Source organism: Alternaria ethzedia, assembly GCF_023757985.1.
Source record: "Alternaria ethzedia strain BMP 0044 chromosome Unknown scaffold_2, whole genome shotgun sequence".
Lineage (NCBI taxonomy): Eukaryota > Fungi > Ascomycota > Dothideomycetes > Pleosporales > Pleosporaceae > Alternaria > Alternaria ethzedia.
This window is the reverse complement of record NW_026056195.1, coordinates 161,970-175,099: the sequence shown is the minus strand read 5'-3', so window position 1 is coordinate 175,099 and position 13,130 is coordinate 161,970. Positions and strand designations below refer to the sequence as shown.

Here is a 13,130-nt window from a genome sequence, read left to right as displayed (position 1 = left end):
CCCAGTCACCAGATTGGTCCGAGAATACTAGTGATTTGGCGTCCTCTAACGTCGACGCTTCCAAAATTAAGCTCTTATCTCCCACATTCTGATATGTCCAGCTTCGTTGGCGACTGCTAGTTGCGCGAGACTACCTTCTCTCTCCTCCTCTTCGCTGGGCCTTCCCCATGCGACTGCTGTGATTCTGCCAAGCGGTGTCTTCTCGGTAGGCCAATTCTTGAAGACGGTTGCCGATGGAAGGTGCACCAGCCTCATTGCGTTGTTCTTCCATTGACTCGCCATGGCAAGTACTTGACCGTCCGCGGTGAACGTGAGATGCGAAATCGGCGTCGTGAGGTTCTGCAAGTCGCGTATCGGCTTCGGTGCCTTCGGGATACCGCCATTCGAATCGTCTTTGGCAGGCTTGACTGAAGGGTCGTTCTCGCTCCATGCTCGCCGGTCGTAGACGTTCACAACGCCACTTGAACTGCCAATGGCCACCCATCGATCGCCACCTATCCAGCTTTCACGTCCGCTCTTGCCACCGAGTGCGATGACTGTAGTACCCACAGCACCCTCGTCGTTCCATCTTCCTATGACGCCTCCTTCGACGCTCCATTCCGTGATCTCTCCGTTCTTGCCCGCAATGCTCATACCAGTGCCGTCACCCCACCATGCGAAGTCAGCAACACCACCTCTTGACTCGACGCGCACCTGTGTCGACCACTGCAGTGTCCTTGCATCCAGAATATTGATAACACCGCCGCCCTTTCTCGAGGAACCCCGAAGAGCCATGTATTTGCCGTTCGGTGAGAGGGAGAAGTTCTCCATTGTCCGTTGTTCGTGCTGGTGACCGTACACACGCGACACCTTCTCCACTCTGCCGGTCGCGATATTCCAGACGTGGAAGTAGCGGCGTCGCGCGCTGAGGAAGATGCGCGAGTCGGAAGGTGAGGGATGGAACGCGGTGGTAACTAGAGGAGTCTTTTTGATGTGCAAAGAGGTGAGGAGAGGGTTCGGGTTCGGCGGGTTGGGGTTGACGTGGTGAAGGTATAGTGTTGAGCTAGGACCGGAAGAGAGGAGCAGCGGGTATGCAGGATGGAAGGAGAGAGACGTGATGGCAGACTGTAGTGGCTGTCAGTAAGAGAATTCTATACAATGGCGTCGCAATACTCACCGGGCCAGCCTTAGCGACGTCTTTCAGTCGCTGAATGTCAATGGTGCCTGCTTGCACCTTCCTCCGCTTGGCCACGCTTCGTGAGGTTTGTGACAGGATATCCGCATCCTTGAGTAGCTTCGCCAATGGCTGTGTAGACAGATCCTCTTCGTCCACGTCCATGTCGCTCGCAGACTCATCGCCACTTTCGTCGTCATCCATATCCCGTCGGCGCTTCTTGTTGGCTTTGCCTGTCGCATGTGCCGCCCACTTTGGCGTCGGGTATAGCCTCTGGTACTGCTTCCGTAACCGCCGCGCATATTCCTTGCCGTTGACCATGTCGTCATCCGCCGTCTCTCGCAGCTTCCTCAGTTGCGGCACCGACGCCAAGCTGACTACAAGCCTCTCGTCATCGCTGTCTTCCCAGGCGGGCTTGCCATCATCCTCATCTGATTCTGCTGCCTTTGCAGCCACAGAGCCCGCAGGCGCAGCGACTGGGCCAGCATCGAAGAAGAAGAGGTCCTGGTCTGCTACAGCGTCAAGGTCGGCCTCTTCTGCTTCGGATTCATCCGATGAGTCGCCGTATGCGTTCGTCGCAGGATCGAGCGAGAAGTTCTCCAGGCCCTGACGGAAGCCTTCAGAGTCGCCAAAGATCATGCGCTCCAGTTCTTCTTCCTCAGCATCCTTCGGCAGGACAGGCTTTTCCTGCTTCTTCTCCGTCTGGATGTATATGCTCCCATCATCGCTTTCGTCGTCCTGAGCTCCGTTGTCTCCAACCTCCTCCTCTGTGCCAAACCCCTCAAAGTCATCATCCTGGGGTTCCTTCACCGGCTGCAGTGCGCCTGCTTTTGCATCGTCGTCTGAGCCCTCGAGTTCGGACTGAAATCGCGCAGGGTCTTTCGCTTTCTCGGGTGCGTAGCGCTGGTGACCACCAGACTTGTGTGGAATCGTCTTTGCGGGCGCCATTGTGGTTTATCGTGAATGTGCTGGAAGAGCTGCAGGCGCGCGATCGCAAAACTGAGGGAGAAATTGTTGCAGGGATGACCCTGGTACACGGTAGGATTAGGCGAGCCTCCGCAGTCAGCACCTTGCAACACCACCACTCGCGAACTCAGCATGTAACACAACAACACCATAGCATCATGTCTGAACTTGAACTGAAACAGCGTGAGTGAATAGTGACGAATCAAAAATCTTGAAATGCGGTACACTCAACAGACATGTCGCTGCAAGCGAGTAATTGAGCTCTAGATCATGAGCCCCGCAGGAAACTACCTCCAGGGCTGCATCATCCATTGATGGCCACGTAACCAGGCCATCTTGTCAGCTCCTTTGCGTGCAGGCTGTAGAATGATAAGTACACCACTCTTTTTCTGGGTAAGAAGAATCATATCCAATCTCCAACCCATCGCTTCGGACTTCTATTGGTTGACTACTCCGATTCCGACAGGCATGCCGGGGACGCCAAACGCGGAAGGTATGACTCTGCCCTAGGCAAACACATCACTACATAAGTACACGCAGTTTCCTAGATTAATTTCTCAGTACCACTCCATACGTTTCACTGTCAAGTAGTGTCTTTCGTCTGTGTCCCACAGAGTCTTCCAACCATCAACATGCCAGACCCCAAGCTCACAGTCTCGCTTCTCAAGCCCGAAGAAGCAGAACAATACATGCGCATACGTCACGAAGTCTTCCGGCCAACCGTCAACAAGATTCTCTACGCCCGCGGCGAGCCATCTCAGGAGACCCTCGACAAAGTGACAGAAGACATCCGCGATGGCATAACCAACAAGGGCATACTCTACGTCAAGTGCGTCGACACCTCGACCGGCGAGATGATCGCAGGCGCACGTTGGCGCTACGTCAAGCCCAAAGAGGACGGCGCGAAAGAACGTACCTGGGAGGAAGTCGATGCCGGTCTCACCGTCCCACCACCATACGAAGAAAGTGACCCGGAGATGTTCGCGGAACTCTTCAACTTGTTCAACTCGAACAAGCGGGAGATTCTAGGAAGGAGACCTTACTATGTGCTAGACACACTGGTTACATTGCCGCAACATGGAAGGAGGGGGGCGGGAAGTATGCTGGTACGATGGGGCTGTGAGAAGGCGGATGAGGCTGGTGTTGAGGCGTTCCTAGAAGCGAGTCCCATGGGTGCGCCCATGTATGCGAGACATGGATTTCAGCCTGTGAAGACGGTGGAATTGGATTTGAGGAGGTGGAGTGGAGAGGACAAGATGGAGTTTATTGTGAGTCTACACTCGTGCTTGAGATCGTTGTTATACGTGGCTAACGTTGTGGTAGCTCATGCTGCGTCCTGCAAAGCAGCAAACATGATGATTTGGATCATACTGGTCGAGAGCATCTTGCTGCTCGGCATCAAAAGAGTGCAGACCGTAAACAGAACACATTGTGACTATTCGTTGCGAATTTCACTCATTTCACTAACTGTTGTCTGTCAGGACACTGCACGTGAATGCCACTATATGACACGAAGCCTTCGGTATAGTTACTAACACCAGACTACAACCTATCAAAAAACCTCACAACTCGTTTTTTTTAGCACCAGCTAAGTCGCAATGGCATCAATCCAGCCGATCTACACCATCACAGCCACCCTAAAGACTTATGAAACAGAAGACGTCGAGTCGCCCGACCCAGAAGATGAATGCTACGTATGCATGCGTCCATTCAATTCCATCGACAACGAAGACGACCCTACCGAACTTCCTTGCAAAGCCGTGCGACTCTTACCCTGCGGGCATCTCATTGGCAGCGAGTGTCTCAAGACGACGACTTTAAAGTTCAACATGACAAACTGCTCTCTCTGCGCAGTTCCTCTCGCCGTCAGATATGCGAGCCGCATGGACTACGCAATGTGCTGTCTGTTGACGAATTTCTGCACCGAGACATTTATCGACTACGCACTGCTGGTTGGATCCGTACTCGCAGGCCCGCAGGTCGCCAGCGTCCCTCTGCTACGTCGATTACATACACCAGCCCACGACCAGAAGATGGCGCTACTCTCACACGCCTTCTTCGCACGACAGTTAACATGGGCAGACGCTTTCTCGTTGTGGCTTTGTTACATGAAGCTGGTCTTGGTACCTTTGGGGGGCGCGACACTAGTTTTCCTGTTGGTAGGTCTTCTGAAGAGCCTGGATGATCTCTATGGTGCTCCCATTGAGATGTTTTTTCTCTCCGCTCTGCTGGGCACGAATTGCAGGACATACTTGTCCGAGACTGCCATGCGTATGGTCGTCCAGGTTCTATGCATCGTGACCGAGACGAGTGGTCAGGTCGCTATGATACGACAGCCGAGGCATCAGAACAAGCTCCTTGCCATGAGGGGTGCCGCGTTTTGTAGGGAGGTTTTGATGATCTTGGGTTGCGATGCTTGCCTTTTTGTGGGCGGTTTGTTAATTATGAGCAAGACGTTGGATTTTATGGTAATGGCTGTTGACGTTGCGATGCTTATTTCGTATGGGCTGAGGCGGAGAGGGAAGATGTTCAGGTACGCGTGCGGGTTCATGCTAGCGGCGGTGCTGCTCTGTTTGACGAATTGCCTTCGCATGATCTCCATCGGCGAAGTTCCGCAGGCGCAGTTGAGGTAGTCGCGATGACGTCACAAATGGTAGCCAAACGCGATATCTTTCGCCGTCAAGACTGGCCTCTCTAGCACTCACGGTTCTGCTGAGGGTATTGAAGCTACATCAACGACAAGATAAAGCAAATATCTTTGTACCCAAATTGTGTGATTCTGTTCTTAGTCCTAAGAGTCCTTCAGCCTTTGAGCAAGTGATCGTCGCAAGACTACTACGCTGCTCGCAGTCGACGGCCAGTCTTTACTTTAAAAGGTCTATGGGAACTACAATAGCCTGGACTCACAATACGTGCATGCGCGTCATCGACGCGGGTGCGCACATCGCCGCGCTCCTCCATCCCTGTAAAGCTTACTAGAGGCGGGCTCATCTCTCCAGCGCCACATGTTTGCCTGGTGTCATCTTCACGCTCACCATCACCATCACAGATCAATGAGCGGAAAGTTATCGCTGCCTGCGCTCCGCAGGCAATTCGATTATCGCCGTGGTAACGACATCGGTTTAACGCGTGAAGCTGGGATGAGACCGGCTGCGCGAGCGACTCCCCACCCGCTTTAGGCGACAGTAAACAGCGGTACCAAACAATCTGCGACCAGCAATACCTTTCCATGTGAGCTCGTAGCTCTCGTGACGCCCATGGTCACACATTGCCCGCTGTCAGTACCCGTGTTGATTAACAACCCTCTGACCCCACACCACATCAAAGCCATGGATCTCCCAACTGAAGCGACCACCATCCGCAAGGTCGTCCCCAAGACGCCGCAGGTCAAAACATCTCAGGTCTTCGACAAAGAAAACCACGCCCCTCCAACACCATCTAAGCCCAAGATCAGAGAAACCAAGCTTGCGCTCAATGACGAGACCTCAGACTTCACCATCATCTGCGAAGGCCAGCATTTCATCACCCATAAGAGCATCCTGGAAGCCTCTTCGCCTTATTTTGCGCGCATGTTCCGCTTCAACGGTAGTGTGAGTATTGTCAACCACATTGACATACCTGCCGTGCTAAACCACTGCAGGAGAACAATGATAAAGAAGTACAGATACCCGACGTCGACACCATCACCATGAAGCACATCCTAGACTACATGTACACATCAACCTACCAGTTCCCCGGCGGCGAGACTGTCCACCCCACAGCCTACTGTAACCACAGTACCTACGCCCTCCTGCACGGTCCCCCGACCGCTCCCCAGATCTTCAAGCGCAAATGCCCATGTGCCGGCAAGACGCTGTCTGCCTCGCACCTCCTCAAGCACGTACGCATCTATACGGTTGCCGACTACTTCGACATGCTCGACTTGAAGACCTTCGCACGACAGGGCGTCATAGACGTTTTGCATGTGTACTGGCAGTATGAGGGGCTGGATCTGGCTGATGCGCTGGAAGAGGCGTTCACGTCGACGCTGGATGATGACAAGGGGATTAGGGATGTGCTTGTTGATGCGATGAAGATGCATCCAGGACTGGTGGTTGATGAAGGGGATGTGGAGGAGTGGTTGGAGGATCATCCTGAGGTGAAAGCGAGGGTGAACTGGGACTGAGGAGAGCAGTAAGATGCACTTGGATGGCATCATGAGTTCATGAGGCTACTGAGGCGAAAGAGTGGATAGACAGCTAGTGAGTGTACATCAAGCTTCGATGCCGCGGTATCGCTTGGAAGTACCTAATCAACTCATGCCGACCTCATGTTCGGGATCTGCTACGTTCAACCCCTCAACAGGAAGCTTGACGATCGGCTAACGAAGCTTATCCGCTCGCGGTCGCAACGTCCGGCGACCAATCCCCGGCGGAATACCTGTCAGCACGTCAGCACCCCTACCCACAACCCTCAATCTACAAAAACATACCAGTACCATTCATCCCACACCCATCTACAAAACACGCACTCGCCGTATGGATGTACCTAATCCTCCCCTCTTCAACCCGAAACATATGACTATCCGGCGCCCCCTCCGTATTCCTCGTGCGATCCAGCCCCGTAAAGCCCATAAAGATATCCACAACACCCATCACCTCATCAACAACATACTTGCGATTAGTCATGGGGATATGTTCAGGCAGCCCACCAATATCGCACGTATTTGCTGAGAGATTCCCACGACCGGTATACGCACCACCTTCGAGACGGGCGCAGGGGGTGCCGAAGGGGACGTGGACGGAGACGTCGTTGCAGCGGTCGGCGTAGGCTTCACCGGCTGCTTTGATGGTCTCGCGGGTGTCGCGGCTGGATTCGGGAATGGGGTTCCATGTTTCTTGGCTGTTCCAGTGGGAGGTGCCGGTTGCGTTGAAGGCCCAGTCACCTGCGTCGGTTACGATGCTGTCGATGAGGTTTACGTTGCCTTCGGGGTCTAGGGTCATCTGCGTGTGCATGACGTATGGGTGCTTGGTGTCGGTGACGATGAGCTCGGTCATTGTCTTGCATTGTGTGGTATCGAGGATGGAGCGATGGGTGTCAATGGTTAGACCGAAGGCGGGTACGCCGTTGAGAAGTGAGGCGGTTACGTTGTTTTCGAAGTATTTCATCGTGTAGGCGATGTTTTCGAATCGGTCGTGTTGGCCCGTTGCCATTAGATCCACGTAGGAATCTGCTGTGCTCTGGAGGTATTCGCGGGTGCAGTCGAAAGCCATGGTGGACGTCGCCATCGAAGCCAGGGTAAAGAGAAAAGCCATGATGGTTGTAGCGATCGTGGTGTGTCGACAGCGAGAGTTCACTGGCCTTTAAAGCATCTGATGCCCAATATCGTAGCAGACTGTAGAATTTCGAATGAGATGGATTCCGCGTTCCTGGATTCTATGGACGAATAGTAGTGATGCATGGGCGTCTGGTACTCTTAGCCGCATTGATGAAGGGTGTGGGGCACTCCGGCATTGAGCATATATCGCCTGAGTCTCGTGCAACCCCACACGATCGTTGTTAGAATATATTGGATTCTTCTGCGATCGCTGAGACACGTTCAGAATGCTCCAGATGATGTTGCAGCGAGATCGCAGATGCGCCGTCCAGCGTCGCAAGCCATTGTTCATGATTTATCTTCACAACTCTTGCTTCCTGACATCCGGCAGGTGATAGCAATTCCTCAGTCGGCAGGCAACCCACGAAGCCTCGCACACATTCTTGCAATGCTCTTCATCCCAGTCGTCCAGGTAGTCCCACAATGTGTTCATCGATGCAGCCTGTGTAACGTCAGTACATGACCATCTCGATGCGGCCATTGGAAGATACATACTATTTCTTGTGGTGATGGCTTGCGAGATACGTAGTCGGTGTCCAATTCGGAATCGGCTTGCACTGACTGCGGCGAGCTGTGCTGCTGGTCTTCCGCTAGAAGCGCGAACGCGTAATAGACGCTGTATATCAGCAGAGACGAGAGGACGAGTACCAGCAGAATATGCGCGACTCGAAAGAGCAGCTTCATCGCAGGTTGCGCGGCGGTCTCGGCTCAGTCAGGCTGCTGTGGATTGTTCCTGGTGGGATCTCATGAACCACGAGATGGTTGGGTGGCCGAGCGCGCTAGCGCGCTTCCCGCTCTCAGGCCCTGCCACGCGTCTTCGCAGTACTTCCTTCTTTCACCCTCCCAACACTTTCATCGCAAATAACAATCACACAGCAAGCGTATCGCGAAGCAAACTGTTATTCACGCGAATATCGCCAGATTCCAGCCATGATCGCGTCCACACTTACAACGTCGCCACACGCGCGTTCCGCTTCGACGCGTCCAGAATCTGCTACATCTCCAAACACTACCTGATAATTTCCTATACATGACCGGAGTTGATATACTGATCTGCGGAGCTGACTGCACATATTTGAGAAGGCGAACACAAGAACATATACCTTCATCCGTCTGGTTTGGAACTCTGCTAACAATGCAACAATGGGAACCGATCCGGTAATAAGTATCATTCACTTTATAGAGCGGGTGAAAGTTGTTCTATACCGACAATGGTTTCCAACCGGATGTGTTTTCACTCGACACTCGACAGGTGCCGAAGCAGAGCACGAACCAATCGAGCCTCCACGACTGTTCCTGCTGGGAACTTCTCTGTCTATATAATGCAGCGCTCCCTTGGTCTTATATCAACTACAGCCGTTCTGCAACTCTCAACGGCCGATCAACCTTCAACACTTTCATACGCCAAGCGCAGTACGCTTTCCTATTTTTCTGATAGTGAGCTATCGGCCTCACAAATAGTTCAGTCAAAACGTTTTCAACAATGAGCGATGATAGCTGGGACGACGATGACCGCCGCCATGAATCCCGCCGGAAGACGAAAGATCGAAGAGCGAAGAATGAAAAGAACTTCCTCGAGACGTTGATGGACTCATCAATCGAGAACAGCATGAACAAGCCACTGTTCAAAGCTATCAAGGTCTGGATCGATTGCAACATAGGCATAGACCTCACCTATCTGGTTTGGGCTATTGCTTTATGCATCCCCGCTCGCACATACGGCAAGGCAACATACGACTGGCTCAGTTCGAACCTCACAAACTCACTTGAGCTCGACAGTAGCGATGCGCTGGTCACCGACCTTTTGATGTGGATCAGCAAGCAACCGTCCAACCAGCTGTTCGCCTGGCTTCCGACTTTCGAGCATCTGGAGTGGAAAGATTTGTCGCATGAACAAAAAACCGCCAACAATGATGAGAGCAACTCTCACCATCTCATAGCTTCTGCTGGCTACACTCCTTTCTTCCACGAAGGCGTACCATTCCTGCTGTACAAACCGGATGGCCGATCCTACGACAAACTCACGTTACGCTGCATGTGGGGCAGTAAAAAGCCCATCGAAGCCTTGCTGAAAGCCGTTCATAAGACTGTCAGCGGCCAGATGACGTCCCTGACTGTCCGTTACGTCTCTGCCCATCGCAACGTAGACCGTACTTCGAGGAAACGCAGTCTTGAGACGATTGACATGAACCCACTCAAGAAACAAGAGCTTCTGACTGATCTCCAGGCGTTCTTTGCCGATGGGACGGAGGACTATTACTACCAGAATGGAACGCCATACCGGAGAGGTTACTTATTCTATGGTCCGGCTGGCACAGGCAAGACCAGCTTGTCTACCGCAATTGCGAGTCATTACAATTTGCCGCTTTGCGTCATCGACCTTGCAGGCATGGACGACACCATTTTGCAGAACGATGTGAAGAATCTGCCCGCTCGCTGCGTCATCCTCTTCGAAGACATTGACGCTGCGGGTATTGTCCGTGAACGCACCATGGCGCTGCCGCCTTTGGAAGAACAAGAAGATAGTGACGAAGAGGAGGAGGAGGAGGAGAGTAGTTCAGAGTCCATCAGCTCATGGAATGCAAGGCCGAAGAAGAAGAAGCGTAGGAATGTGGATTCTAGAAAGAAGAAGTCGCCGCCTCCGCCGCCTCCCCCGTCGAGGACAAAGGTCACTCTAAGTGGTTTGCTTAACACTCTAGATGGACCTGGATCGCGAGAAGGCCACATCGTCATCTTGACAACAAACGCTCCCGATTCATTGGACGAAGCTTTGTATCGCCCAGGTCGTGTAGACACCCAAGTGTATCTCGGTTTCGCTGATGACATCACTGCTGGCATCACATTCACACGCATCTTTGGCAGCGATAAGCAGGTAACTGTGCCGCGGAAAGAGCTCAACCGCATGGGCCGTCGCTTTGGGCGCATGATACCCTCCGACTTCTTTACTCCCGCTGAGATTCAGAAATTCTGCATGAACAGACGTGGTCAGCCACAAAAGGCACTCAACGAGTTTCCCCAGTTCATCGACGAAAAGCGAACGGGAAAGACGAACTTCCAGTACGACATCCACCGACGTGCCCCGCAACCCACGTTTCAGAAGAAGGAAGACGTACGGGACGATGACTCTAGCGGTGTGGGTCAGGACACTCCCAGCAGTACTGATGGGTCTGTTGAAGACGTCAAACCACTGACACCTGGGTCGCCCCATGTATCATCAACCAAGTTACCTTCTCCAGCACGGCAGAGAAAGCGCGCAATAGAGCAGCTGCACATCACTCATAGCCGTTACCCGCATGAAGACGACGCCTTGGCTTACGGCGATTATCATCCGAGACGAGGTCAACGAGTTTGGGAGGATCGTCTGGCCGACAGCGTCGCCGATGCGTGCCAGGAAATCAAGGGGTTCTTCACTGAATCACGGCATCCGTCGCACAAGAGCAAATTGCGTGCAGGTCGGATTGAAGAGATGACTATGCCCAGTTTCGAGCCACGCATGACCGCGCCGTCACCACTCACTCAGTCCAACCTCGATGCAATGTCGCTTGACGAACCTCCAGCGGCATCACCATCTCCGATGGACTTAAGAGACACATCTGTATACTATACGCCTCTATCGATTGGCGAACAGATTGAGAAGACTTTTGAGCATCATCGCCGGCCCAGCTATCCAGATGTAGATGGTCGTCGTAATGCCTACCCGTATCACGGGCCCGTGACGGAAGCAGCCGAAGGTAACGCCTGGGAGGATGAAGTCTCGCCGGCGCCTGATACAGTGTCACTTCGCAACCTAGACCCGCAGCCGTTAGAGGATTTCGAGCAGCGCTGGAACTGAGAAACAGCGCAACAGAGCCCGAAAGTTGTGGAGTTGCAAGTGGCGGGGCGAGGCCACGTCGCCGTATACTTGTAGGGTTAGAAGGCTCGGTGTTATTACCCAATACTACATGGCATAACTGGAATCTGCAATTTATTACAGCACCGAAAGTTGGCAAAGCGATGAGTAACTAGCAATAGGAGGGCATACAGTGCCATGTTGACAGATGAATGAAGTGGGGTTTCAGCAGACTTGCATCTTAAAGGAAGACTTTCGGGGAGAGGTGGCACTTGCTTTGGACAAGATCGCAATCTGCGCCAAGTCGCACCAAATGTAGTGCATTTCATTACATTTCTCCGCGTTACGCGATATTCTTAGTGGCCGTCGAAGAGGATCTTCGCATTGTGCAATGCTCTGGTGATGACGCATTATATCCTTGCTTCGTGGCCTGCAGCCCCAGTTGCTAGACGGTTGTGACAAGACTGCATAAAGATGCCGGTAGTCATGATACCCGACTCGATATGCAGAAGTGTAGCAGCCTTACCAGGAACAACTTGTTGACAGTTGGGCTGAAACGGTGCCGGGGAATATCGGACGCTTTTGGGCGCGCAACCCTTTGACACTTGGAAAGACGACTAGAAAATTCATAAGGGTCTCTTGATGGTCTGAGGGAAGTATTTGAGCGTAAAAAGACTACGATGTTTGTAGCCGTTGTAGAAATAGAGCCAAGATATGTAGGAACTGTGTCTGATACATCAGCTTAGCCCACGTGATATCGCATTTAGAAGCACCATGATTGGGTCGGAGGGGCCATCCGTACCAGCGACACTACTCCTGCACCAGCACGATTCCGTACAAGACGTCTGGACACAAACCTGCTTATGCAAGTCAGTCACTTTCACCCAGGGTCATCCCGCTCGATGATACGCCGAACTTAGACTATCACTGTCCATCGATCCTTCCACCAACGTTACAGTAGCTGCAGATAGCGCCGGGAGGACTACACGTCCTGTACGTGAGTGTAAATCGCTTGGCGATGAGGGTATAGACCGTATGTATCCTTGCTTCTTCGGTGCGAAAAGATAGCACCGGGAGGACCACACGTCCTGTACATGAGTACATATCGCTTAGCGTTGGGGGTATAGACCGTATGCATCCTTGCTTCTTCAATGGGGAGAATTGCCGGCCCCTTGACTGGGTCGACTAGAACCGAGTTAACCCATTCTCCGGCCCAAGGTTTCGCTTCACGGTCCCAGTAGTGCGACTCATCCGGGCTCGACCGCATGAACTAAGAAACATCGGGCTGTACATGCCAGTGGGCTCCGCATCAGGAGAGAAATACCTAGATACTCGACCATCTGATCAAGATGAGGAGCTAAATCAAGTTTTGAGATATGAGATATGCAGAAAAGAAGTACGTCCGGTAATTCGGGGTCATGGAGACAACCAATTGGCGTGTTTAGCCTGGTTCTGGGCAGAACGGTTTGTTTGTAATTGGTCACAGTATCATAGCCAGTGCACAATCAGGTTTTCTGCCCAGACAATTCTCGCAACCACAAGTCTGTGCTACAGATTGACCCCACGTATGTAAAACAGCCATCCAAACGAATGTATGCAGCATATCTCTTTGAGAATGTTGTTCCAATATGTATGTAGTTCTCGAGACAGAGAGTGGTTATCTTCGACAAGTGGACAGATCGAGTGCTATGATCCTGCAGCATTGTAAGACGGGTACTTCACCCGTAAAGCACTAAAGCAACGCCCACAGCTCAGCCCATGAAAGAACCCATCAAGGGATATACAAAACTGGCATGCGAGCGATCTTTGTGCAGTCGTTGCGGCTG

At 52.5% G+C, this 13,130-nt stretch overlaps 6 protein-coding genes across 6 annotated transcripts; 3 read left to right on the top strand and 3 right to left on the bottom strand.

The window, feature by feature from the left end:
* Positions 1 to 66: 66 nt before the first annotated feature.
* On the bottom strand, positions 67 to 2,101 carry J4E87_000864 (uncharacterized protein; the record flags this gene model as incomplete). The annotated part of the gene is made up of 2 exons (XM_049372516.1): positions 67 to 1,104; positions 1,157 to 2,101. The coding sequence occupies 2 exons, from the start codon at positions 2,099 to 2,101 to the stop codon at positions 67 to 69; spliced, it is 1,983 nt and encodes a 660-aa protein (XP_049237174.1).
* Positions 2,102 to 2,751: 650 nt separating this feature from the next.
* Positions 2,752 to 3,475, top strand: J4E87_000863 (uncharacterized protein; the record flags this gene model as incomplete). The annotated part of the gene is made up of 2 exons (XM_049372515.1): positions 2,752 to 3,387; positions 3,443 to 3,475. The coding sequence occupies 2 exons, from the start codon at positions 2,752 to 2,754 to the stop codon at positions 3,473 to 3,475; spliced, it is 669 nt and encodes a 222-aa protein (XP_049237173.1).
* A 1,973-nt stretch (positions 3,476 to 5,448) lies between these two features.
* On the top strand, positions 5,449 to 6,284 carry J4E87_000862 (uncharacterized protein; the record flags this gene model as incomplete). The annotated part of the gene is made up of 2 exons (XM_049372514.1): positions 5,449 to 5,709; positions 5,760 to 6,284. 2 exons carry the CDS (start codon positions 5,449 to 5,451, stop codon positions 6,282 to 6,284), a joined length of 786 nt encoding a protein of 261 aa, XP_049237172.1.
* A 287-nt stretch (positions 6,285 to 6,571) lies between these two features.
* Positions 6,572 to 7,413, bottom strand: J4E87_000861 (uncharacterized protein; the record flags this gene model as incomplete). The annotated part of the gene is made up of 2 exons (XM_049372513.1): positions 6,572 to 6,576; positions 6,630 to 7,413. 2 exons carry the CDS (start codon positions 7,411 to 7,413, stop codon positions 6,572 to 6,574), a joined length of 789 nt encoding a protein of 262 aa, XP_049237171.1.
* A 363-nt stretch (positions 7,414 to 7,776) lies between these two features.
* J4E87_000860 (uncharacterized protein) lies at positions 7,777 to 8,159 on the bottom strand (the record flags this gene model as incomplete). Its single annotated transcript, XM_049372512.1, has 2 exons — positions 7,777 to 7,917; positions 7,971 to 8,159. The coding sequence occupies 2 exons, from the start codon at positions 8,157 to 8,159 to the stop codon at positions 7,777 to 7,779; spliced, it is 330 nt and encodes a 109-aa protein (XP_049237170.1).
* Positions 8,160 to 8,958: 799 nt separating this feature from the next.
* J4E87_000859 (uncharacterized protein) lies at positions 8,959 to 11,307 on the top strand (the record flags this gene model as incomplete). The annotated part of the gene is made up of 1 exon (XM_049372511.1): positions 8,959 to 11,307. The coding sequence occupies one exon, from the start codon at positions 8,959 to 8,961 to the stop codon at positions 11,305 to 11,307; it is 2,349 nt and encodes a 782-aa protein (XP_049237169.1).
* Positions 11,308 to 13,130: the final 1,823 nt, after the last annotated feature.